General features: G+C 37.0%; 2 protein-coding genes across 2 annotated transcripts in view; one reads left to right on the top strand and one right to left on the bottom strand.

Annotated features, from left to right (window-relative positions):
* Positions 1-3829: 3829 nt before the first annotated feature.
* On the bottom strand, positions 3830-27595 carry LOC121975551 (receptor-like serine/threonine-protein kinase SD1-7). The gene is made up of 9 exons (XM_042527266.1): positions 27375-27595; positions 5880-6673; positions 5604-5801; positions 5410-5526; positions 5213-5331; positions 4924-5134; positions 4599-4839; positions 4367-4517; positions 3830-4278 (listed from the first exon to the last, which is right to left on the bottom strand). The coding sequence occupies exons 2-9, from the start codon at positions 6622-6624 to the stop codon at positions 4003-4005; spliced, it is 2058 nt and encodes a 685-aa protein (XP_042383200.1). The 5' UTR covers positions 6625-6673; positions 27375-27595; the 3' UTR covers positions 3830-4002.
* The window catches only part of LOC121978401 (G-type lectin S-receptor-like serine/threonine-protein kinase At4g27290), a 32005-nt gene continuing 31685 nt past the window's right edge, over positions 27282-27601 (top strand). Inside the window, exon 1 of the mRNA XM_042530752.1 lies at positions 27282-27505. Coding sequence (XP_042386686.1) covers positions 27282-27505 — 224 coding nt within the window. The remainder of the gene's footprint in view (positions 27506-27601) is intronic.

Raw genomic sequence — 27601 nt, 5'->3', positions numbered from 1 at the left:
TTGGTAAGATTATAAGGATTGAATCACCATTGCAATTAATTCATTTGGATATTTGTGATCTAATGAATGTGAAGGCTATAAATGAGACTTCTTATTTCATTACATTTATTGATGATTTCACACATTTTGATCATGTGTATTTGATTTCTCTCAAATCTGAAGCATTAGATTGCTTCATTTGTTACTTGAACGAAGTTGAGAATCAATTGGAATGTAAGGTTAAAACCTTGCGCACTGACCGTGGAGGTAATATATGTCTGATCAGTTCAAGACAATGTGTAATGAGAAAGGATTATTAGATAACTAACTATCCTTGAAACTCCACAACAAAATGGGGTTGTTAAAAGAAGAAATAGGACTCTTCTTGAAATGATTAAGTCTATGATGGCGCAGGTTAATTTGTCAATCTCCTATTGGGGAGATGCATTATTAGTTGTGACCTATATATTTAACAAAGTGTCTTTAAAGTCAATTCCATCCACCTCATATGAACGTTGGATAGGTAGAAAGTTGGATTTAAGTAATCTGAGACTTTGAGGGTCAGCTGCCTATATTCATGAGAAGATTCATAAATGTGAAAAATTAGGACCCAGAGGTAAGAAGTATATCTTTATAAAATATTCTGATATTTTTAAGAGTTATATCTTTATTCATGAATAATAAAATAAAATCATCTCTGAAATAGAATCAAAAATTCTACAATTTCTTTTTAAAATTGAATTTCCAACCCGAGCTGAAAGGGAAAAGTACAATCCTAGTTCAGTATGCAGCAGCTCTTTCTTGTTTTTTGGTTCCTGAAAACAGTAGCAGTAATGCTAGCTCTCCGTACTCCTCGGCTGCCAGTCCTCATCTTCAGGTACGTTTAACAAGGAATTAATCCTAGTCCAGTATTGTGGATTGTATTAATTTATTTTAATAATCTAATAATATTTTGGACTTTAAATATGCATCCCTTTTGTTCCTTAAATCCTCTCTTTTCACTCGACTTGCTTCATTTCATTCATTATTATTGCTTAAATCGGCACTGGAATAAGCAAGGTCTTTTGGGTTGAAAATATTTGACAATAGTATAAAATAAAAATTAATAAAATTGAGCATAAAAATATTAGACCGTCAATATCATTATATATTTTTAGTTAAAATATATAATTAATGATCAAAATCAATAAAAATGAATATGTTTGGGTTATTCAGTTTACTGAAAAATCAAATCAAAAATAAATTTGATTTGATTATCAATTGATCAAAGTACAATCAATTTGGATTTGATTTTCATTTGGCTATCCGAAGCAACTATTGAATATTTAAAATAATAATAATAATAATAATTTAAGTTTAAAAAAAGTATTGTTCATATGAATATTATCATTATACTAATAAAAGTAATTTAACCTTCCTAAAGTAACTTATCAAATTGAAATCATTAGCAATTCAATCAAACTAATCTTCTATATCACTATTCAACTATATAATTATTCGAGGAATTAATTATGAAAACCAATTTCAAGCATAATTAAAGGAATCTTCTATATCACTATTAAACTAATCTTCTTTTCATTTCCTGAAAATTGTTGTAGCGGAAGCATTCTTCATTCTTGATCAGGACTAGGCTTTGGGTATCTTTAAGCAAGAAATCTAATTAAGTCCAGAAATAAATTATAAGCCCATATTTATAGGATTTTATTCATATTTATTTATTGACTTTAATTTGTGTAGAATGATCCGGAACAGTTCAGTTATGTAATATCAACATGAAGCTTGTTCTAGCTGGGCGTCTTCGATTTTATTACAGTTCAGTGAATCGATACATAGGAATCAGGCATGACAATCTCCTACTTAGAGAACGAACTGTAGTATGGATCGCCAATAGGACCAAGTGCTTCAACACATCTACAGAATCCTTGATCCTGATCCCCAATGGAAATGTAATCTTTTTTGACGAAGAAACGATTGTTTGGTGGACAAGAACACCCACACAATTCAATTGTGTGATCGGCATGTACGTGTAAGGAATTAAGACGCTAAACACGCTTAAGCACAACGAAAAACTTCTAGTTCCACCAGAAGATTCATATGAAGGGAAAGACATGTTACAATTTATACTAAGTTTATATCATGATAGTATATACATTTGATGCGTACACACGAACTCCAGACAGCTTGGATCTCAGTATGATCATACGTTCGCGCCTCTATGGTATTCACACGAACAAGTGTTCGTTTGTCTCACAAACTCGCAAAATGAAGAAGACAACCACATAAGGTTGTGCTTGCAACCTTGATAGGAGGTCTCGGACTAGAGGAGAAGTGAAGAGGAAGGAGAATGAAGAAGTTCATGAAAATGAGAGAAAAAAATACTTAATTGTTTTCATCTAATTAAAATATTTAATGAGCATTAATTCAATTAATGAGCATTAATGAATATTTAAACTCCATTAAGGACCACATTTGAACCTCTTCATTTTGAATTCAATTTCAAAATTTGGATGATTCATTGAATTTCGAAATTCAATAAATTAATCTCCATTAATTCTCTTAGTGAATGAATTCACTTGAGTCTAACTTAAGTCTAATCCACTTGAGTCTAACTCAAGTATAATTCAATCAGTCTTACTCGATTGATCGCATGCAATTTCAAATATAATGAATCACTATTTCATTAATTCGTATTGACTCCTTGAGTCTAGTTTGAATTGGACTCAATCCAATAATTAGATTCAATTGAGTCTAACTCAATAAGTCCAATTCGGATTAGACTTAATCTAATGATTCATCATATATGAACTCATCTCCAAATCTACTTGTTCTTTATGTGTGACCCAATAAGTTCTCGTAACGTTGGCAATGTATCCAAATCAATATTTAGATATATAAGGAATGAGTGACATCTAATAAGACATCATTTCTACCCAAGTGACGAGAAAATCGAGATCCGACCTAACCTGTCCGTGGCTATTATCTTGTATGACTTGGTCTCTCTATTTTTGATATCTAGATTGTTCAATGAGGCATAAATTGTGTCATCCTCTTATCAACCTTTTGTGTTTCTTGATCTCTAAATAGACACATTCAATTAAATAAGCTCAATATTCATATTGACTCATTTGTGCATGGTCATGCTTTCTTGTGTCCTACTAATCAAGGGATCCACAAATATCGCTTCCGTCATATGGAAGGGATAGATCTCATCTACATCACTCACATCCCTCCGCATAATTCATTGCATACCTAGTGATCGACTTTATTGTCCACCATGTTACAGGTGACGTTTGCCGATACCAAAGTACACAACTCCTTATGTAAGGAACCGTAGTGACTTTAGGTCTAAGGATTATTCATACTAATAGTCACATGAGAATGTTTATGACACTCATATAACGATCTATGAAACATTCTCATGGCGGGTCATTCAGTATATATTCTCAAATATATACTCATGTGTCAACTTGATATCTCATATCCATGACTTGTGAGATCAAGTCATTCGTTGATCTATATGCTAGTCTCAACGCATTAATATTGTCTTTGTATATTAATGCTTGATTAGGAATAGTTAAGAGTAGTGATCCATGTATATCTACAATATCTCACTATCAATTCAACCAATTGATATGCTGTAGATAAAAACCTACTACCCAAGGACATTATTATACTTATTCAATCGGCACTGAACTGAAATAAATATAATAACCAACTTTGCCTTTTATTAATAATGAATATGATATAAAATGAGCTTTTACAATCATCTCATAATTGGTATTAGAGCTAATACTAACAGTACGTTCACAAATATGACTCCAAAGGAACATGACAAAAATCAATTGTTTTTAGCTTTGAGTAAGAAATAAATTTAGGGTGCTTGTGCAAGGGAATGCATATAAGTTTGATCAATATGACAAATTTTATATAGTGACTTAGTTAGAGAAGAGTGGCAACTTTATGAGAAAATGATACATGAAGTAAGTCTATTTTTGTAAGCGTAGATGATGAGAGATTTGGAACTTATCGTCCTGTAATTGAGTGACTTATTTCTTTAGTAGTAAAACCACCTTCACTACTCGCTGACGTTATTGTAGGTTGCTTGAGTGGCGTCAAAAGTTGATCCTCACTGGCCAACATCATTACCACCTTTGTCAATGTTGGTCTGTCTTCACAATTATCTTGTACGCACAAAAGACCTAGTCGGATGCAACGAAGGATTTCTGCAGTAGGATATGAATGATCAAGTGTATCATCAAGAATTTCTAAAGATCTGCCTTCCTTCCAAAGTTTATATGCCTGCAAATGAGAAAGGATCAAATTTTGAATTCTAAACAACATCTTGAGGAGATAAAAACATGTGTAAGAGTATGGAAGTTCTACTTACATGTCCTAAAAGGTTTAAACTAGCATCTGTGTTACTGAATATTTTGTTCCTCTTACCGCTTAAGATTTCTAATACTATCACACCAAAGCTAAATACATCAGTTTTAAATGAAAATACTCCTTCAGTTAAGTATTCTGGCGCCATGTAACCACTGCATTTGAGGGATAAAATATTAATTAGTACTCTATATTTATGTGATGATAACAATGGTTTATATATTTGAAGAACTTACAATGTCCCAACTGGTCTTGTAGTTACATTTTCTAAAACTCCATCGCCTTCAAATATCCTTGCGATGCCAAAATCTGAAATCTTTGGAATCATATCCTTGTCGAGGAGGATATTGCTCAACTTAAGATCTCTATGAATGACTCTCAATATAGAATCTTGATGCAGATAAAGTAACCCTCGAGCAATCCCATTTATAATCTCAAGACGCTTTTGCCAATTTAGCAATGAGCTCTTTGTTTTGTCTGACTCATGATGTGGACAAATTATTCATAAAAATTGCAACAACTTTTTTTATGAAGAAAATTAATGGAGAAACATATACTGACCAAAGATGAAGTTATCTAAGCTCTTGTTTTCCATATACTCCAAGACGATGAGTCGTTCATCTCCCTCAATGCATGAACCTAGAAGACGAACAAGATTTCTATGTTGTAGCTTGGCTATTAGTGACAGCTCGTTCTGGAACTCATTTGGGCCTTGTGAAGAGTATCTTGATACTTTCTTAACCGCAATCTTTTGTCCATCTTGCAACTCTCCCTGACTAAATCTTAAGTTTATTTCAGACTCGTAGTTTGGAAGAATAAGTATTTTCTTTTCTTATAATTGAAATTCTACCTTGTAGACAATACCAAATCCACCTTCCCCAAGTTTGTTTTCATTCGAGAAGTCGTTTGTTGCAGCTTTTATTGTACATAAATCATAGGAAGGTAGCACCCCTAATGTCAGGATCGAAACTGGAACAAAGATCACACAATCAATTATCAGAAATCTCTCAAACAAAGCAATAATGAACAAAGAGCGTCCGAACTCACCTACTTCTCTATACTCACAGTAACCAGAATGCTCAGAGTCTATCTTGTTTGACATCAGCTCTGATACATCATCATCAGCCATAGAATTAGAATGTCCAGGGAGGCTCTGCAAGTCACCTGTGAGAAAGAACACCATGGTTGATACAATCGACATTATTTCCAACCACATGAAGCATAGTGATGAAATCCATTACCGTTCTCCGCATTTGGATACTGCAATTTCAACCTGCTAGTTTCCTTGGCCGAGGACTCGATATGATTCCGAGTTCCTCGTTTCCGGGCTCTGTTTCTCCTCAACGTGACTACAAGTATACAACAAAGTAGCAGAAATCCAAGCATCACTGGTATTGTTATCGCCCACACATGCTTGTTACTCTTTGATGTTGATGATTCTGAAGAAACAAATTTTTTGAGAATTATGAACTAAACCCAATCATCCCTTATTCATTCACGAACAATTAGAGACTCACCTGCAAGCCGAATGTACAGATCATTTGCTCCATCGGTATAATATCTCAGATCCAATAGGTCACCCTGCCAAGTCACACACCCATTTGGCTCATCCAGCACAGCGTACGCCACGCAGGGGCAATTACCCAAACACAAGCGCTTGCATGCATCCAGACTGATCATGCCGTACGCCGTGGCATTCTCGGTGTCCGGCACCTTGACGTTCTGCGCCTTCCAAATCTGGTTTGAGGAGCAATTCAGGGGCCTCTCCCTCACGCACCCGTTACTAGCCTGAGCAAAGCCTTGGAGGCAGCTGCAGGAGAAAGCATAGTAGCCCCAAGAGCAAACGCTGCCGCTCCCACAGAGATTGTAATGATCGCAGTCATCCGCCGGAAATTGCCAAACGAATCTCCATTCTCCGTTGTCCCAACTCCACCGCTCGTAGTTTCCATCAGTGTTAACCACTGACCGCGATAGCACCGACCGATCGATGTATCCAGTCGTGTAATAGGTCTCATTTTCGTTGGATACGAATGTGAAGTTTACTTTCCTTGCCAAGGTGCTGTTCTTCATCTGAGGAAGGCCAACGAATCCACGTCCGCTCCATGGTCCGCTTCGATGGATTTTGGTGGTTCCGTTCCTCGCTATAAGCTCTGTAACCCCATGGGTCTCAATCGTGTAGTTCCCCAGAGAAGGGTCTACGTCGCTCCTCCATGACACGAGATGCCACGAAGTGTTTCTTCGGAGGTCAAATCCAAGCTTCATGCCAGGGAGAAGTGTATCACTTGGGTGGTCAAAGCTCTGCCATAGAGTCCTGTTGAAGTTTTCGGTGGTCAGCATAAGATTACCTGTGTCTAATAGTTGCAATCGTGCAGGATTAGATTCTGTGGATGCTCCCGTCGACCAAACAAGTGTTTCTCCGTCGAATAGGATTAGATTTCCGTCAGAGGTTAGGTTCAGTGAAGAGGAGGCACTGTTGAGAGACCTGTTCCTATTGGCAACCCATACTACTATATTTTGTCCTGTAAGCGGGCGATTGTAGTACCAAATTGCTAAATATCTATTCCCTGAATCTTTATCAGGACTGAAAAAGCCAAGCTGGAATATGCTTCCTGCTGATATCAAGGTCTGGTCATTGATAAGTGAGCTGTTCGGGGTCATTGTATCTCCTGCACAAAAGGTCAGGCTCTGGTTCAATTTCTCTTATCTTGTGGTGAAAGACGCATTTTCTTCAGGAAAGAGCATGAGCAGTTTGCATTTGAAGGATTAAGTCTTCATTTGATAGGCTAATATGAGATTAACAACACACATATAACAATTATCAGTAAAGAATTAAATTTTTATTAAGTGATCTAATATTTGATACATAAAAGGGATCGATAATAATAAGCTATTAATGGGTTATTATAGCAAGGTGGAATTCGTCACCCCAATGACCCCACACGGTCAATTTTACGACCATCTGTAAGGAGATAAATCGGAAAGTGGAGGATTTTTTTTCCCTGACTTTACCGAGATTTGAACCCTTGTCTTATGATAGCAAATATGTTCTGCACTAGCCAACTCAACTCGTCCCAGGGCCAACACGGAGGAGGTAAATCAGAGCGGCTACAACTAGCCTTTGAAATATTGACTAGCACATAAGGGAGGTATTTACCTCGACTTTACCGAGATTCGAACCCCAGATCTCATGGTGGCAACACCTCATACGCTAGCCACTAGATCCATCCGAGGGGATGCTATTAATGGATTATGAACTTTAAGATGGATGATTTCTACAAAATGGGTCTTGGTATACAAGGAAGAATGCTTGATTGATTTAGACATTGTGGAATCAAGAGCTTTTTCTTTTTAACTCGCTCTCTTCTACATTGAAAAGGACTGATATAATTAAGGTTGTTTCTCAATCCTTGCAGCAAGGCTCCCGCTGTATTGCAGAAGTTGTACGGCGACAACTAATGATCAATGGCTTTTGTGATTTTAGCCTTAAATTATTGTAAATTATAGCAAAGGATGATTATACTCACACCAGACATTTCTTACAATTCGTTCTAAGTTACGTGAAAAAAAAATAAATTATGAGATCAACTTATAATCAACCGTCAAGTGATTAGAAGGTTGACGGAATTTCCCCCTTAGAACATGCACCCCGCAGCCTTCAAGATGATAGATAACTAGATTCTTAGATGCATCATATGGTTTGTATTCGATGCATCTATAATACTTTTAATATTTTATTTAATTCAGAAACTAGCTAGCAGACTTATTTCAGCAAAGAAAAAAATATTACAAACAAATAAATGAAGATGGCAAGCTAGAAAGATCCTATAATTTAATTATGGGCTAATTAAGATTTCTTTCCGATACATACCAGATGAAGATTGACCAAGAACAACCCAAGATGAAGAAGAAAGAGCTGCATCTTGGTCAGGGAAGTTTATTGATTTGTGTTGCTTGCACCTGCAATCTACGACTGTTTGTTTCACAAAGTTGCTCAAGTTCTATAAATAAGTTTAAATTTTTAACACCTTTAAGTTTGGTGGTGCATCAGTAAGCCTCTAATGCAGACTTTTCTCTGTTCAACCTAACTGTGAGAATAGAACTCTCAAGTCAATAGTTTTTTTCCTGCGCATTGTCAAAAGAGCTATTTTTTTTATTATTATTGAAATAATGTTTTATTTCATTCTCAGTCGAGTTTTATTTTTTTAAATAATTTTATTTTCAAATAATAGTTATGAGATATAGTTATAACCATTATAGTACTGTAACTAATAAATATAAAATACCATTATAGTACTGTAACCATTATAGTACTGGAACAATTCTCAATGAATATAAAATACCTTGTTAATATCTAATCTCTCCCATATAAATGATCTGTTAGGATAAATAAAATACTCCCATGATGCTACTAAATCACTTCAAAGTAAATGATATCATCTTTTATTCATAAATGACTTTTATAATTATTTAATCGCAGGTCGCGTTAGCACACAATGAAGTTTTCTTCGTTTGCACCACGTTTTCCATTAACATTTTTAACCAGTGTAACCAAATTTTGATTTGATTTTCATTTGGCTTTCAAATGCAACTAAACATTAGTTTCACGGAAGCGAGGAATTGATGCTTTGTGGCAATACGTGTTCTCGAAAACCTTTAAAGAGATAAAGAAGAAGAGCTGCAAGAAAAAAATTTAATAATTTTATCTAAAATAGAGTGTTAAGAGATAAAAGGAAAAATAAATTTAATAATTTGATTTAAAAGAATAAGGGTACTTTCGTAGAAGTAGGTGAAGGGTTGGCTGACGAAAAGATTTTTTTTTTTTTAAAAAAAGGTGTTTTTCTCCATAAAAATATTTTAATCAAATCAGTTATTATTCTCATCGACGTCTGGGTCGTCGATTCCATATTGTTTCCATTTATTTTTTTCTAATCGGATGTTGACAATTTATTTAATTACTCAGTCAATCTCAAACGGTCCAAATTAATCACGCACACACAATTCGCTCAAACTTCCAAACACAGTCAAATCCGTCGACTAGTGTGAAGTCTCCCAGTAAGATTGAAAATATCTCTCTATTAATTCAAGAGTTTGAATAAAAAAATATATATAGATCCGTTATAGAATTTGAATAAAGCTTATATGAAAGGTTTCGATAGGGAAATCTTGTTAGTTGATCCTGTTTAAAAATGACAGGGATGATATATCGGATATAGTGGATTGATAGAGAACTTTTTGCTCTATGAAAAAACTTCCTTCTTATACTGTGCATAGGGAGACGATCCAACAAAACGTCAGTACATAAAAATCAGGATGAGTCCATGGTAAAGACCCTCCGACGCTCAAGTCAGTACGAATCTGAACGAATGGATGAACAAGAATGTATGCGCAAGAGTGAAGTTCTAGGTGTAAGTGAGTGTACTTTTATCACAGAAAGGACTCCCGTAATCATGAGGTGGCAAATTATGTTAGAGGTTGTTAGGTAAACCTAGGTGATACACCGTAGTCGTCCAAGGAATCTTCCACTTACCCAGATATATACCTCTTTTGTTGTTTATAGCTTCTGTTATCACTGAGGTGGCCGAAGGAATATGCTGTTATAATTGGTCTGCTGATGGGAGATACGATGATTCCTGAAGAAGTTTCCAAAAGAATATTCTTTGATACCGAGTTGTTATTATGATAAGTCGTCGGGATATTGTCTATTGAGCATAATTCGATCGATCCTTAAGTCAGCTATTTTGTTAGAATGACATTGCCGACTAGGCGTAATCCAGCCGGTCCTTGAGTCGGCCGTCCTGTTAGGATGATATTATTGGCTGAGAATAATTCGGTCGGTCCTTGAGCCGGTCATCCTATTAGGATGATGTTGTTGGCTGAGCATAATTCGGTCAGTCCTTAAGTTGGCTGTCTTGTTAGGATGATGTTGTTGGCTGAGCATAATTCGGTCGGTCCTTAAGCCGACCACCCTATTAGGATGATGTTGTTGGATGAACATAATTCGACCGACCCTTGAATCGATCGCCCTGTTAGGATGATATTATTGGCTGAGCATAATTCGGCCGGTCCTTGAGCCAACTGGCCTATTAGGATGATGTAGTGTCTTGATCATATTGGAAATCAGTTCGAGACGTAGTATAGTGCATCATGCCCCCTAGAATCTCTTTGATAATCTATGTTTCAGTGAAATTCTGTTCGGGCGTCAATATAAGGATAAGTACTACAGGCTGGTCGCCCTTTTACCCAACCAGCCATATAATGGGCCTCCCAAAGAAACCTGCTCCGTTCTGAGAGATTTGGTTCATATATTAGGCTGGGTTGTATTTATCCTAGCCGGATTTCTGTATGGCCGGGGCATATAAACTTGTCCGATTTTGTGACCGAATGAGTATACATGTCCCCTACAATTGATCTATTATGGAGTGAGTCAGACGTTCCGGTCTGCTAATAAGACCCACCGACCTTAATCTTGGTCACCTTAAGATCTGGTCATCCTTAAAATAGCCAGCTTCTTGATTTGCTGAGCTTAAGGACTGACTATCTTCACCCGGCCGGGTTACGACCCAGTCTGGTTAAACTAAAGAACCTTATCACTAGACGATTAATCAAGACTAGATGAGGGAATGTTTTCCTTTCTCCTAGATGATTGTCGCACACCTTGACTTTGACCACCCCCTTACCTTAACTTTGACTTCCATGTCATATCCAGGGCTCGCTCATCATAACCCGTATCACTAGCCTCCCCTTCAAGTCTAGTCAAAGGAGGTGTAGTCCATTAACTAGACCTAAATTCTACTTTCACCCTCCTATCCTTTTAGCTATAACTAGCCAATGATTTGTGCTTCTTTTTGCGCCTTAAAGACCTAGCAATTTTTTCAAAGACTACTTGTCTACAACCAATCAATTAGGATAGATTATCGAGGAAGCGTGGAGAAGTTCAAGGTCAGAAGAATGATATGGTTATTACCTCTATCATAAATGCTCATTTATGGGTTGATGCCAAGTGACTCTTCTTTTTGTTTTCTAAAACAACTTTTGATGCATGCTACTCTATACGATTTAACAGCAATCCCCTCCCTACAGATCAATGGTTCTCTAAAGTGCATGTCGTTTTGATCAAATGGCCACAATTAAACTAGTTTTTATAATAATCCTAGGCAATTGATACTCTCAGTACTTCGCACTTCATATTCTTCGATTTCTTTTCTCGCGAACCTTTCTCCCCGATCTTTTCTTCTCTCGTGCCTTGAGTAATCTAATAAGTTGTTCACCTCCCATCAGCTCTTTTTATTGCTCAAGAATCATTCGTCCCTTGGTATACCCTTTACTTATTTCACCTTTGATGATTCTAATAGGGCTTACATCCAATCTAGGTATGAAATCCCTAAAGGATATCCCATCGTCCTCCCTTCTCCAGACGATCTTCCTCATCATCCTCCTAACCACATCACCTTCCTTTCTGACCAGTTAGCAGCCGATCTATGCTTTCTTGTCCATCCCTTTTTGTCAAAAGTAAGTTAATATTTCTATATACTTTTATAATAGTTCATCCCGAACGCCTTTAGCTATATATGTGAGATGTTCATGTTGTTTTGTCTATTCGGCATCTCTCCTACTCCCCGCAATCTCTATCTATTTTCCTAACCCAAGAAATCAGAACCTGGGGCTTTCCTCTTCCAGTATTGACCAAAGACGGTCTTCTTTGAGGACATGTCATCATTGAACAAAGGCTGAAAATCTCATTTCTTCATTATGGAAATGCTTGATCTTGCTGCATGGCCCACTGAGTGACAATCTTCCTTTCCTCCTCTTGCTAACCATGAAAAGTTTAAACATGATCCAATCTATGTTTCTTACCTTCCTAGATTAAGCAACCTGCACTTCAAAATTCACAAGTGGTTGCGGGAAAGCTTTTTGTACCTATTTGGTTTAAGCCCTATCCAGAAGAGGCTATCCGGTCCTTTTGGTAAGTTCTAGCAGTTTTAATTCTTACATTATTGCTAACTGATATATTTTTTATTTTGTGCAGTGGATGCTATCTTAAAATCCATGGTTGATGAAGAAATCAACCTAACCAAGGAAAAGCTTCTTGCCAAGGAATGAGAACTATTGGTCGAACGAGCTCTACCCCAGACTTTCCTTTTCGATCGGGCATCTCAAAGTCATGCAGCTGAGTCCAACACAGCCACCGCTTCTTGAGAGTTGCCTTCTGAGTCACTTCCCATAGCGGAAATCATTCCTTCAAAGAAAGATGTATCCCCAGAGCGAAAATGCAAAGGGCACAAACTTACTCTTACTCCATCTCCAAAGAGGCAAGCCCTCTCCTTGGAAATACCTTCTCTGCCTCCATATTAACCCAGGAAGAGCCCGCTCGAGAGGAGGCACAATCTTATGAATGAATGCTATCTATTCGTCCCTCTACCGATCCAACCCTAGGAGCCAGCCCAACACAGGAGGGTCTTTCTCAACTGGGCAATTCTCCATAGCAAACCTTTTTTGCATCTCCCCGCACAAAGACCACTACCACTATCGCGAATTAGCCTTATCAATCATCGATCACCTTCATTCTGTCGTCTACCCAGGATGTGGTTGTTTCGACAGCCACCTCTTCGCTTGCCGTCCCAATACTGATGGAGGGTCGTCTTACAGATGCCTAGGCACATGTAGGAAATTAGATCAACAATCTCACGCCTACTAATTTGACAGACGAGTATTCCTATGAACAAACCAAAGTCATTAATTTACTTGATTATTTTTTACATCTATTGGGTACTCATATTGATGCCTATCTTTTAACACTGGATGATAAGTATGGGCGTGGCTCAATAATTATATACCCTAGCATGAGAAAACAACTCGCTGAAGTAGCAAGCTTCTGAAGCAATTGCCACACGTGCTTCTAGACGAATAAAGGAGTTGGACACTCAAGTTCAAGAGGCTCAAAGCTAGCCAAAGTTGAACTGGAGAAAGCGACCAAGCTGAAAAGTGCCTTGGACACTTCAGAAGCAACTTCACTCTGAAACAACTCTCTGAACAGACATAAAGACAAAATTGGACGAGAAGACTGTAGAAATCTCCCAACTATTCGCTCAACTATAGGAATTAAAGGCTACACACGTCACCAAGCTAGCTTCCAAAGAGCCTGAATTGACAGCTCAACGTGCTAAGTGAGATTTCCTATGCTCGGATCTAGCAACTGTAGGGATTTAAAAGTGCAGCAAAAAATTTACTAGATCCTCTTCAGAAGATCCATGCGAAAAAGAAAAAAACACATATACTAAGTTTGATGAGATTTATAATTTTGTTGTGTGCCCTTCACAATTCCGACAACAACTTTTTCTTTGGATGTAGATCTTAGCGCAATCAAGTATTTGCGCCTCTATGGTATCCACACGAGCATGTTTCATCCATCTCATGAACTTACTATTTAGAGAAGAAAGACCAATCAAGGGTGTGCTAGCAACCACAAGATAGTTTCAACCAAAACCAAGACTTCGACCAAGGAGGAAGAAGGGAAGATCAAGAGTCTCATTTTTCATCTCTCTTGAAAAATCTAATCAAAAACCTATTTATATTCATTAATGAATACTAAGGGTTTTTTATCTCTTTGTATTCCTCTTAATGGGTTGGATTATTATATTGGATTAACAATTAATCTAATAATCCAATGAGTCTAACCCAGTAATCCAATAACCCAATGAGTCTAACCTATTAATTCAATGTGTCTAATTCGGATTGGACTCAATCCAATGAGTGCTCAATCCAATGAGGGATTCATTTGAGTCTAACTCAATAAGTAACCCAAAAAGCCTAATCATCTCATAATTGGCTCTTAGGGCTAATACCAATAATCTCCCACTAGTACTAGTACCAATAACTACAAAGTTGACACCAAGACTTTGGATTAACCTATTATGCTTAAGGTTCATAGTATTTTAGTCAAACTAAAATAAACTCATCTCCAAATCTACATGTTCTTTGTATGTGACCCAATATGCTCTCGTAACGTTGGCAATATATCTAAAACCATTTTACATACATAAACAATGAGTGACATCTAACAAGTCTCATTGCTACCCAAGTGACGAGAATGTCAAGTTCTGACTTAATCTTTCCATGTCTATTATCTTGTAAAACTTGGTCCTTCTATCTTTGATATCTAAATTAATCAATGAGGCATAGAATGTGTCATCATCTTATCAATCTTTGTGTTTCTTAAACTCTTAGTAGACACACTCATACAAATAAGCTCAATATCTTGTATGGACTCATTTGAGCATGACCATGCATTCTTGTGTCCTACTAATCAAGGGACCCACAGATATCACTTTCATCATATGCAAGGGATAGATCTCATCTATATCACTCACATCCCTCCACATAATTTATTGCATATCCAATGATCGACTTTATAGTCCACCCTGTTACAGATGACATTTGACGATACCAAAGTACACAACTCCTTATGTAAGGAATCATAGTGACTTCAGGTCTAAGGACTATTCATACCAATAGTCACATAAGAATGCTTATGACACTCATATAACGATCCATAAAATATTGTCATGGCGGGACATTCAGTATATATTCTCTAATATATACCTATGTGTCAACCTGATATCTTATATCCATGACTTATGAGATTAAGTCATCCGTTGACCTACATGCTAGTCTCATCGTATTAATATTGTCCTTGTATATTGATGCTTTACTGGTAATAGTTAAGAGTAGTGCCTATATGTACTACAGGCTCCCACTATCAATTCAACCAATTGATATGCTGTAAACTAGAACCTACTATTATAGAACATTATTATACTTATTCATTTGGCACTAAACTGAAATAAATATAATAACCAACTATGCCTTTTATCTTTTATTAATAATGAAATATGATATAATAATGTCCTATCAATCATCTCATAATTGGTACTAGGGCTAATACTAACAATCTCCTTATGTCACTAGTGTCAATTATTAAAATATCTAATATCTATTGACATAGTGTGACGATCATGCTTTCTCAGTGCCAAAACATTAGTTAAAGGATCTGCAATATTAGTATCAGTCAATATTTTGTAAAGTCTCGCATCTCCTTTATCGATTATCACTTGAATGATATGGAACCGCTGTAATATATAATAACCATCACCACCATTTAAGTAAAATATATACTCTGATTGCGATCTGGAATCATCTTTGTTAGTTTAGAAGTTAGCATCGGTGTAACCCTTTACAGTAAGTTCTTCATCGCCTCTAAAGATCAAGAATAATTTTGAGTTCTTCTCAAGTACTTAAGAATATTCTTGACAACTATCCAATGACCTTCATCTAGATCTGACTGGTATCTACTCGCTATGCTTAATGCATATGAGACATTTGGGCGAGTACAAAGCATGGCGTACATGAGAGACTCTATAGCAGATGCATAAGGAATCTGCTCCATGCGGTCCCTTTCTTCCTTAGAACAAGGGGATTGAGTCTTCGAAAGACTCACATCATCTGACATCGGCAGGAATCCCTTCTTGGAATTATGCACGGAGAAACGATTAAGCACCTTGTCAATATATGTACTCTGACTTAGACCAAGCATTTTCTTAGATCTATCTCTATAGATCTTGATGCCTAAAATATAGGCTGCTTCTCCTAAGTCTATTATAGAAAAATAATTCCTAAGCCAAGTTTTCAATGACTGAAGAGTAGGGATATCATTTCCAATGAGAAGTATGTCATCTATATACAATATGAGAAAGATGAGTATGTTCCCACTAACCTTCTTGTAGACACAAGATTCATCTTCATTCTTGATGAAACCAAACACTTTGATCAATCATCGAATCAAAGATTCTAGCTTCTAGAAGCTTGCTTTAAACCATATTACCTTTCTAGCATGCTCTAGATCTACAAAACCCTCAGGTTGTGCCATGTACACATCCTTGAGGAGATTTTCATTAAGAAATATAGTTTTGATATCTATCTGCCAGAACTCATAATCATAGTAAGCTGTAATAGCAAGTATGATCTGAATAGACTTTAGCATCGCAACTGGTGAAAAGGTTTCATCATAGTGTATACCATGAATCTACTTGAATCCTTTAGCCACTAATATACCTTTATAGGTATACATATGACCATCCATGTCAGTCTTCACCTTGAAGATCCACTTACATCCAATGGGGTTGATCCCTTCAAGTGGATCAACCAAGGTCCATACTTGGTTAGTGTACATGGATTCCATTTCAGATCTCATAGCCTCTAACCATTTATCAGAATCTGGGCCCTGTATAGGTTCCTAATAAGATGTAGGCTGGTTGAGACCAATAAGAATTACATCACCATGGTCATAAAAGAGAAAAGAATATCTCTCAGGTTGACGATGGGTCTTATCAGATATGCGTAAAGCTTGTGCTACTTAAACAGGTTATTACTCCACAAATTCTTGTGATTAACAAAATCATGATTCACAACATCTTGTGGTGCCTGTTCAACTTCCATCAAGGCTTCAGTGGTAAATTATGTATCTTGAATTTCTTCAAGATCGACTTTAATCCCACTAGTTTTTCTAAAAATAAACTCCCTTTCTAGAAAGACACCATCTCTGGCAATAAATACTTTACCTTGTGTGAGATTATAAAAGTAATTTCCCTTTATTTCCTTGGGATATCCTATAAAATAGTACTTGTCTGATTTGGGTCTTAATTTATCTGAGACTTGTCGTCGAATGTAAGTCTCACAACCCCAAATCTTCATAAAAGACATCTTGGAACACTTCCCAGTCTATATCATATATGGTATCTTTATGACTGCCTTAGATGGAATGCAGTTAAGTGTGAAAGTTACCGTCTCTAGAGTATGTTCCCAGAAGGAAATAGGAAGATCTGTTTGACTCATCATCAATCGTACGATATTTAATTAAGTATGATTTCTCCTTTCTGATACACCATTCTAATGTAGTTTTCCAGGTGAAGACAGTTGAGATATTATCCCACACTCAATGAGATGGTCATGAAACTCTTGGCTAAGTTATTCCCCAGTTTGATCTGATCGAAGCATCTTAATACGTTTACCAAGTTGATTTTGTACTTTATTCTTGAATTCTTTGAACTTTTCAAAGGATTCTGACTTGTATCTTATCAGATACGCATAGTCGTACCTGCTGAAATTATCAGTAAAAGTAATGAACTAATGGCAGCCTCCTCTAGTTGCTATTCTGAAAGGACCATATATATTAGTATGTATGAGTCCTAACAAGTACTTTGCTCTTTCATTATGTCCACTAAATGGAGTCTTTGTCATCTTACCTTGAAAACAAGATTCACATACCTCATAAAGTCAAATGAGTCCAAAAGTCCATCCTTATAGAGTTGGGATATGCAACTCTCATTTATGTGACCTAAGAGACAATGCCAAAAATATATTTGGTTCAAATCATTAGACTTGAACTATTTGATATTTATATTATAGATTGGATTGTCAAAGTCTAGAACATAGAGTCTATTCACAAGATGTGCACTACAATAGAACATTTCATTGAAATAAACATAATAATATTTGTCCTTTATTACAAATGAAAAACTTTTCATGTCCAAATAAGAAACAAAGATAACATTCTTAGTCAAGGCAGACACATAACAACACTCTTCAAGTTCTAAAACAAACCTAGTGGGTAAAGATAAGGAATATGTTCCTACAGCTATAACAGCGTCTTTTGTGCCTTTGCCTACTCGTAGATCCACTTCACCCTTTGTCAAAAATCTACTATTTCTCAGCCCCTGCACATTAGTAAAAATGTGAGATGTACACCCGGTATCTTATACCCATGGAGAAGAAATCGATAGATTGACTTCTATAACATATATACCTGAGGCAGAAGTCTCACTTCTCTTCCTTTTCGGTTCCTCTAGGTACTCTTGCAGTTACTCTTCCAGTGTATGGTCTCACCATAATGGAAGAAGGTTCCTTTCGTAGCAACCCCATCTTTGGATTTCAATATATGAGTTTTGCCCTTGCCTATGGTTTGGGTCTTACCCTTACCTTTGGGCGTCTATTTGCCTTTGTCCTTTTGCACCATCAAAATGGCACTAGGACTTGCCTTCTTAAGGTTGAGTTCAGCAGTTCTCAAAATGCTCAACATCTCAGGTAATGGTTTGTCAATTTCATTCATGTTATAATTCATGATAAATTGACTGTAGCTCTCGGGCAATGACTGCAGAATAAGGTCAATGGTCAATTCTTGGCCTAGTGGAAATCCCAACCTTTGTAGATTCTCCACATACTCGATCATTTTGAGCACATAAGGCCCTACGGAACTTCCTTCTTGCATTTTATATTGAAATAGAATCTTAGAGATCTCAAATCACTCATGCATTGCTTGTTCTTATATAGTTGTCTAAGATGTTCAACCATATCATAGACATTCATGTTCTCATGTTACTTCTGAAGCTCAGAGTTCATGGTAGCAAGCATAAGACATGATACATCTAATGCATCATCTTGATACTTCTTAAAAGCATCCTTATAAGCTCTAGTGGCAATAGTAGGGGGTGTTTCAAGAATGGGTTGCTCTACGATGTATAGTTTTCTTTCTTTCTTGAGAACTATTCTTAAGCTCCTATACCAGTCTACGAAATTAGCTCCATTAAGCTTGTCTTTAGCGAGGATAGATCGCAAAGAGAGTGTATTTGACATACTAGATGACATCGTGATATACAACAATAAAATATGGAAAAAATATTATATTCAGATCATTTAATTATGCCTTTAATTAAATGATTCTTCCACTGAATTCTAAAACTTGGTAGGGACAAGTCACTACTATCTCTAAACCTAGGAGCAAATACATTCAAGTGGGACAAGATCCATATTATACCTCATCTTGAGTTAGTTTTGACTAATCACCCAAGACTTGTATAACTTAGGTAGGCAACGTGTATCAATTGAACAAGATCCATATTATACCTTATCTTGAATTAGGTTTGGCTAATCGCCCAAGATTTGTATAACTTAAGTAGACAATGTTTATCAATTACATCCTATGTAACTCTTGTATAATTGGATGAACAAGACCATTTATTCATTTACCCATCTTATGAAATCCATATTACAACTCATCTTGAGTTAGCTTTGGCTAATCACCCAAGACTAGTATAATTTGAATTACATTGGATAGGATATGCCTCTAAGTTCTCAATCCAATTGAGATAACTTAGTTAAGTCACATCCAAAGTCCAATAGTCAGACATCACAATTGTCATGTCATACTCTACTAAAATAAAACGAGTCACTTTTCTTTGGCAAAACCTGACTACAAATGATCGAGGTAGTAGTGAGTACCAAATTTTGGTAGGCATATGAAAGGGACCTAATTACGATAGCTACACATGCATCACATACATTTATGGCATATCATGACATACATCAACATATATACTAAATAAAATATGACATGGCTATGACCCCATTATCTACAATCTTCTCAAGCCAACGAGAAAATCAAAAAGACAACCTAGGTCAAAGATTCTTCTCCAAGTGCTTCATTGGTCATCGTGTATTGTTGTCCTTCTTCCTTTTTCACCATCGTCCAATAGACTAATTCTCTCTAATTTGTACATAATAAAACCTAAAGAAATTTCGAGTTACATTCGAAGGTAGTCTAAATTTACAACAAGAGTGATAAAAGATTGAAGGCACGATATGCAGACCGTATTATGAATTACAACATCACACACACATCTAATCACATTGGGGTAGAGGATCATAACCATGTACTATGTCATATATATTCACAATATCCTTATGACATAAAATCTACTATGATTTCAACAAAGAGTTATGAGCTGCAACGCCACGGCGGTCCCGAGACCTTGCTACCCACCAAACCTTTGGCCGAAACCTTGCTCTTCACAACAATGTCCAAGCCGAGACCTTTAGCCGAAATCTAACTCATAATCATGCAAATCATAGTAAATATCTTATACAATTTCTATATCACATATAAAAATCTAACTATAATTTAGTATATGCCTTCGCAAGTGACTCTGACACCACTGTAGGGATCTATATACGCTAAACATGTGAAAAGCGCAGTGGAAAATTTACTAGATCCTCTCTAGAAGATCCATGCGAAGGAGAAAAAAAATACATATACTAAGTTTGATGAGATTTATACCTTTGTTCGTGCCCTTCGCAATCCTGATAACAATTTTTTCTTTGGATACAAATCTCAGTATAATCAAGTGTTTGCCCGGTAATCCTTTTACCTAGCTAGTCATATAATGGGCCTCCCAAAGAAACCCCACTTCGTTTTGAGAGGTTTGTTTAATTTATTAGGTTGGGCTATATTTATCCTAGCCGGATTTCTGTATGGTCGGGACATCTAAACCTATCCGACTTTGTGACCAGACAGGTATACATGTCCCCTATAGTTGATCCATTGTGGAGTGAGGCAATCGTTCAGATCGGCCCATAAGATCGATCGACCTCAATCTTGGTCACCTTAAGATCTAGCCATCCTTAAAACGTCCAACTTCTCGATTCACTCGGCTTAAGGACCGATTGTCTTCACCCGGTCGGGTTACGATTAATCAAGACTAGATGAGAGAATGTTTTCCTTTCTCCTAGGTGATTGCCACATCATCTTAAATTTGACCACCCCCTCACCTTAACTTTGACTTTGATACTAATGTTTGCTCTAATAGGTCTTGAGGATCAATTCCAAACAGATATAAAATGCTTCATTGATGTCTGACCTCCCCCATATAAAAAGTCATTGTGTTAGAACAAAATACCCCTTGACGATACTAGGTCACTCGAAATGAGCGATATCATCTTTTGCTCAGATATGACTTTTATAGTTATTTAGCTGCAAGTCGTTTTAGCACACAATGGTGTTTTCTTCCTTTCCATCACGTTCCATTAACATTTTTAACCACCATAACCAAATTTTGATTTGATTTTCATTTGGCTATCAAATGCAACTTACCATTTGTTTCACGGAAGCGAGGAATCGATGCTTTGTGGCAATACGTGTTCTCGAAGAAGAGATGCAAGAAAAAAAATTAATAATTTGATCTAAAATAGAGTTTTAAGATATGAAGAAGAATAAATTTAATAATTTGATTTAAAAGAATAAGGGTACTTTCGTAGAAGTAGGTGAAAGGTTGGCTGATGAAAAGATTTTTGCTTTTTTGAAAAAAAAAGGTGTTTTTCTCCATAAAAATAGTTTAATCGAATCAGTTATTATTCTCAGGGACGTCTGGGTCGTCGACTCCATATTGTTTCCATTTTTTTTTCTAATCGGATGTTCACAATTTATTTAATTACTCAGTCAATCTCAACGCTCCAAATTAATCACGCACGCACAATTCGCTCAAATTTCCAACACAGTCAAATCCGTCGACTAGTGAAGTCTGCTAGTAAGTAAGATTGAAAATATCTCTCTATTAATTCAAGAGTTTGAATAAAGCTTATATGAAAGGTTTCGATAGGGAAATCGTGTTTGTTGATCCTGTTTAAAAATGATAGAGATGGCATGCCGGGTATAATAGATTAGTAGTTGATTGATAGAGGATCTTTTGTCTACGGAAAAAATTCCTTCTGATCCTGTGCATAAGGAGACGATCAAATAAAATATCAGTGTCTAAAAATCAAGAGGGAATCTCTGGCAAAGATCCTCAGACGATCAAATCAGTACAAATCCAGACGAGTGGATAAATAACCGTAAGAGCATATGCACAAGAGTGAAGTTGTAGATGTAAGTGAACGTACCTTCGTTACAGAGAGGACTTTTCTTTTATATACCACCTCCCATAACCTCCACAATCATGAGGTGACAAAATATGTCAGAGGTTGTTAAGTAAAGAAGAGAGGGTACAACCTAGGCGATACGCCATAGTCGTCCAAGGATCTTCCACTTATCAAGATGTATACCTTTTATGATTCCTGAATATGTTTCCAGAATAATATTATCTGACACAGAGTTGTTATTATGACAAGTCGTCGGGATATTGTCTGCTGAGCATAATTTGAAAGGTCCTTAAGTCAGCTACCCTGTTAGGATGACGTTGCCGACTGAATGTAATTCAGCTGGTCCTTGAGTCAGCCGCCGTATTAGGATGATGTTATTGATTGAGCATAATTTAGCCGGTCCTTGAGTCGGCCGCCCTATTAGAATGATGTTGTTGGTTGAGCATAATTCGACCAGTCCTTGAGTCGATCGCCCTGTTAGGATGATGTTGTTGGCTGAGCATAATTCGACTGGTCCTTGAGTTGACCACCCTGTTGTATGACCTTTGACGACTGGCTAGAGGAGGTGAATAGCCTTGCAAAATAAAATGAACCTTCCTCAAACTTTTGCAGCTTAATTAAAATAAAACTTGCATAAACAAAATAAAAGACTGAAAAAGAAGTAAACTAAGAGTTCAGGCACGAAGGGATTATTTGGTTACAACCAGGAGGTTGTTAATCTAAGAAAGTTAAAAGTTCAATAAACAATCTCCTTCAGGCGGAAAAAGCTTTTACACGTTAATGGCTCACAAACAAATAGTAAAACAAACTAAAAGCATTAACAAGTGTTGTTATGAATCATTACGACCAGGGCTGTATTTATAGCCCAGGTCGGGGTGCCAAGAAGGGTTCCAGGTGCTTCAGAGGGGATAAACTTTTATTCCCGTCAGAACAGAACGTGTCACGTCACGTTCCGGATAATTTTTATCTGCTCCGGGCGCTCTGAAGGGTTCCGAGCGCCCCAGATCGAAAAATCAACTTTTGTAGATTTTTTGGTCTCGGCCTTCCACTCCGTTTCCACTCGCCATGGTTCGGGTCTTCCATTCCAGCTCTGCTAGCATGAGTGATCTCGGCAATCCGAAAGAGGGCTCACCCGAACCCAACTTCCTTCCTTTTCGAGCAATCTTCCGCTCCAGTTTTTCGTCCCTTAGAAACGTCACGCGCCTCCTTCTCGTCTGCCTGCGTACTCTTCCGTAGTACCTCATTTCTCAGACGCATCAAGCTCGTCGGCTCTCTCTTCTGTGTCGTCCTTCTCGCTAGCTGCGTCTTTCGCTCGACTTCCTATGTTCCTATGTTCCTGCACACTTAGACACAGGGATTAAATACCAACAGAACCTAACCTGACTTGGTTGATCACATCAAAATCATCTTGAGGCACTTACAATCTCCCCCTTTTTGATGTGATCAAACTCAAGTTAAGTTAGTGTAAATCATAAACAAATAACAATTATAATTTTTGCAAAAAAAAAAATCCAAGTATAAAAATTTGTATTAACTACCCTCCCTCTAAACTTAATCTTTACTACTCTCCCTTTTGTTCACATTAAAAATGGGGTACTTTTAAAATGACTTTGGAAAAACTAACTTTAAAGTCTAAGGGGAAAAAAAAATGAAATGTGAAGTTTTAAAAACTTTGATTTAAAAAAAAAACTTCTTTTTTAATTGTTGAATTTTAGGCCGAATAAAAAGTTTGCATTTTCATAATTGTAAACAGTTGCTAACAAAAAAATTTTCAACATATTGTTTAAATCAAAATTTCACAAAAGTTAAATTTTAGGCAAAAATAAAAAAAAACATTTTGATAATTAATTCATAAAAATTTTCTAATGGAAAAAAAAATCAACAGATTGTTTAGATTAAAGTTTTAAAAAAATAACTTGAACAAATTTTAATGATCAGACCTAAATAAATTTTTCTAACAAAAATTTAAAGCATTAGTTAAATGTTTCATAGTAAGTCAATTAAATATTTATTTCAATAATTGACTTACAGGCTGTGGCGAGGCACTCGGTCTTCTTGGTTATTGGATCAACAACCACTTTCTAAACAAAGTCTTTTAAAGAAATTAAACATTTAATTTTCTTTCTGAAAGCTCTAAGTTTAGAAAAACAGTTAACCTAAATATGATTATGGAACCCAGTACAGGTTCCTACCTACTAGATTTACTAAAAATTTAGGAGGTACGTAACTTCCGGGAACTTTTCTATTGACCTTGGTGTTTTCTAATGTACCAATTTAGCCTACCATACTTTGGTTTTTGAAAGTTATTCAGTTTCAAACATGCATAATCAATTTTCAAACTTTCAATTTATCGTTTTTTAATTTTAAACTATCAAACAAATTTAAGAGGCATGCATTGGCTAATTGTGTTTTCAAGTCTAATTTTTTTTTTTTAATTTTACTAAATCCTTGGAAAGAATCTTAATAAATTGAAATGATTTTTCAGGAGATAAGGCATGTACCTGACTTACCTCATATTCTGATGCTTCCCCTTCATTGTAGTTTTCCTCTAATGATCACCTCCCTTCATCGATGCTCATCTCTGAGTAACTTTCATCTTCTTTTTGATGGTCTCCCATTAGGACTAGTGAGGCGTAGGCTTCGATTTCGGATTCGGATGACGTGTCGTCCCACGTCGCCTTTAGATTATCCTTGGGACGGGCTGACTTCTTGTTCTTCTCCTTGTCCTTCTTCTTCAATTTTGGGCAGTGGTAGCATATCACTTTCCTTTTCTTTTTGTGCCCCGCACTTGATTGAATTTTTAAGTTTTAAATAATGTTTTAAATTTTCTTACCATGAGTGACATTTCGTCATCGTCAAGTGATGTCTCGAAATCTGGTTCGTCTATTTTTGCTTTGAAGGCAATGTTTTGCTTTGATTCTTTCTTTATACCTGCACATAATTTCAAAGGTTGAAAAAAGTTCTTCTAAAATGCTTACCTCTAAATCCTTAGAGATGAAATACGCATCTACTATGGTCGACCATTTCGGAGTTCTAGGAAATGTATTAACCACGTACCTTAGCGAATCTCGGTTGGTTACCTTTTATTCAAGATTCATGAGTCCGGTGATGAGCTCCTTGATTCTTGAATGGAGGTGTGCGACGGTTTCGCCTTTTTCTAACCGGAGGTTGCTGATCTGGTTCTGGAGTAGGTCCTGTCTCGCTAGTTTTGGCTCCAAGGTCCCTTCATGTAATTCTAAGAATTTTTCCCAGAGCTCCTTGCTGACTCGTAGGCTCCGATATGGTTGACTTCTTAAGGTGGTAAAATACTAAGTAGATGAAACTCTGCTTTGCCGTTAGTCACAAAGTCGGTTTGCTCCTTTGTCTACTGATATTCTGCCTTATCTTTCAGGGTTACAAAACCATATTTCATAATTATTAATAATTCAAAATCTATTTAAAAAATACCTCCATCTTTTTCTTCCACTCAGGAATTCCCCCTCGAATTTCGATAGATAGATGCTCGGTCCGACCATCTCGTGTGCTTTGTTCAGCGATTAATCCTCCTGAAGCAAACCCGCTCTAATACCAATTGTAGGACCTTGAGCGGCCGGCTAGAGAGGACTGAATATCCCTGCAAAATAAAATGAATCTTTCTCGAACTTTTGTAGCTTAATTAAACTAACACTTGCATAAACAAAAGAAAGACTGAAAAAGAAGTAAACTAAGAGTAGAAGCACGAAGGGTTTATTTGATTACAACCAGGGAGGTTGTTAATACAATGAAGTTGAAAGCTCAGTAAACAGTCTCCTTCAGGCAAAGAAGTCTCTTACTGCATTGATGACTCACAAACAAATAGTAGAACAAAGTAAAAGCGTTTACAAGTGTTGTTCTGAACCATTGGGACATGGCTATATTTATAACCCTGGTTGGAGCGCTTGGAAAGGTTCTAGGCGCTTGAGAGGGAATAAACTTTTATCCCTATCGCAATGGAACGTGCCACATCACGTTCCGGATAATTTTCTGCTCCTGTCACCCGGAAGGGTTCCGAGCTCCTGGAGTTCGGGCGCCCCGACCAACTCAGGGCGCCCTGGACCAAAAAATCAGCTTTTGTTGATTTTTTGGTCCCGGTCTTCCGCTCCATTTTCGCTCACTTTGGTCCGGGTCTTTCTCTCTAGGTCCGCTCGCATGGGTGATCTCGACCATCCGGAATAAGGCTCACCCGAACCCAACTTCCGTCCTTCTTGAGCAATCTTCCGTTCAGACTTCTTGTCCCTCGGAAACGTCGCATGCCTCCTTCTCGTCTGTCCGCGTACTCTTCCGCAACACCTCGTCACTCAGACGTACTGAGCCCATCGGCTCTCTTCCGTGTTGTCCTTCTCACTAGCTGCGTCTTTCGCTTGACTTCTTGTACTCCTAAGTTCTTGCACATTTAGATACAAGGGTTAAATACTAATAGAACCTAACCTGACTATGTTGATTACATCAAAACCACCTCAGCTATATTATCAGTAGCAAAACTAGAAATTTGCAAAATGGTTATGGCACACTCATTACAGCCACGTACTGCCTCCCCAATTCTACTTTTAACTTGTGTTTCATATCTCAATTCCTTCACAATCTCACCACCCCTCCCAATGATGCTCTCTATCTTCTTTCCTAGACACAAATAACGAAAAAGTGTCCTCAGGCCCAGGAACGTAGGTGTCTCTTTCTTCACTGGGATTTCTTCTCATTTTCAGAATGATCAGAGTGAGAATAAGATCTTTTCTCGTTGTTGTTTCTTTGTGTAGCCATCGCTTTTAAAAGTAAAGGTTTATCTTTTAGAACAAATATCCAGTGTAGAACAATATTCGCATTTGAATCAAATAACATGAAAGGTATGACAGATCTAATGGCAAACAATTTCCTTTTCTAAAAGAGAATTTCTTTGCATAAAAAGTGTGGATGAACAGAAGAAATTCGATCTAATTTTGCAAAATGAACAGACTATAGAAGTATCTACATCACAGGGATCGATTTAATTCATGCGAACATACACATATACTACATGAATACCAGAACTCAACTACTAAGTCATAACCAACATATACCGCTATCATAGAACAAATATTCATATTTATTGAACTTGAACGGGCAAGATGATCCTCGCTCTTCGTGCAAAAGAGAACCCCCAAAAAAAAAAAAAAAAATCCAGAATGGAAGCGATTGAAGTTTGCTCCAAGAATGGAAAGAAAGAGATCTGCAGATATGAAGGAACCAGTTTGGTAGAAGCAAAAGAAATCGCATACCTGGAGATCTTTGTCGCCGCCGAGCCTGGATTTCAGTATCGAGGACGCGAGGGTTTGGTCTACTTGTGCGCCTCGTCGATGAGATCCCCCGCGACGAGGATTAGATCTTCATCGACGAAGAACCCGCGATGGTCTCGACCAGAGAGAAGAAAGTGTAAGTGAAAGGGATTTGGGGATTTAGAGAGCATTGAGGTTTCGGTGGTGAGAAAAAATAAAGTGAAAGGGAC

The sequence above is a fragment of the Zingiber officinale genome, chromosome 4B, assembly GCF_018446385.1.
Source record: "Zingiber officinale cultivar Zhangliang chromosome 4B, Zo_v1.1, whole genome shotgun sequence".
In the NCBI taxonomy this organism is placed as follows: Eukaryota; Viridiplantae; Streptophyta; class Magnoliopsida; order Zingiberales; family Zingiberaceae; genus Zingiber; species Zingiber officinale.
Note: the sequence above shows the minus strand (reverse complement) of the source record. Positions and strands in the feature narration are given on the sequence as shown.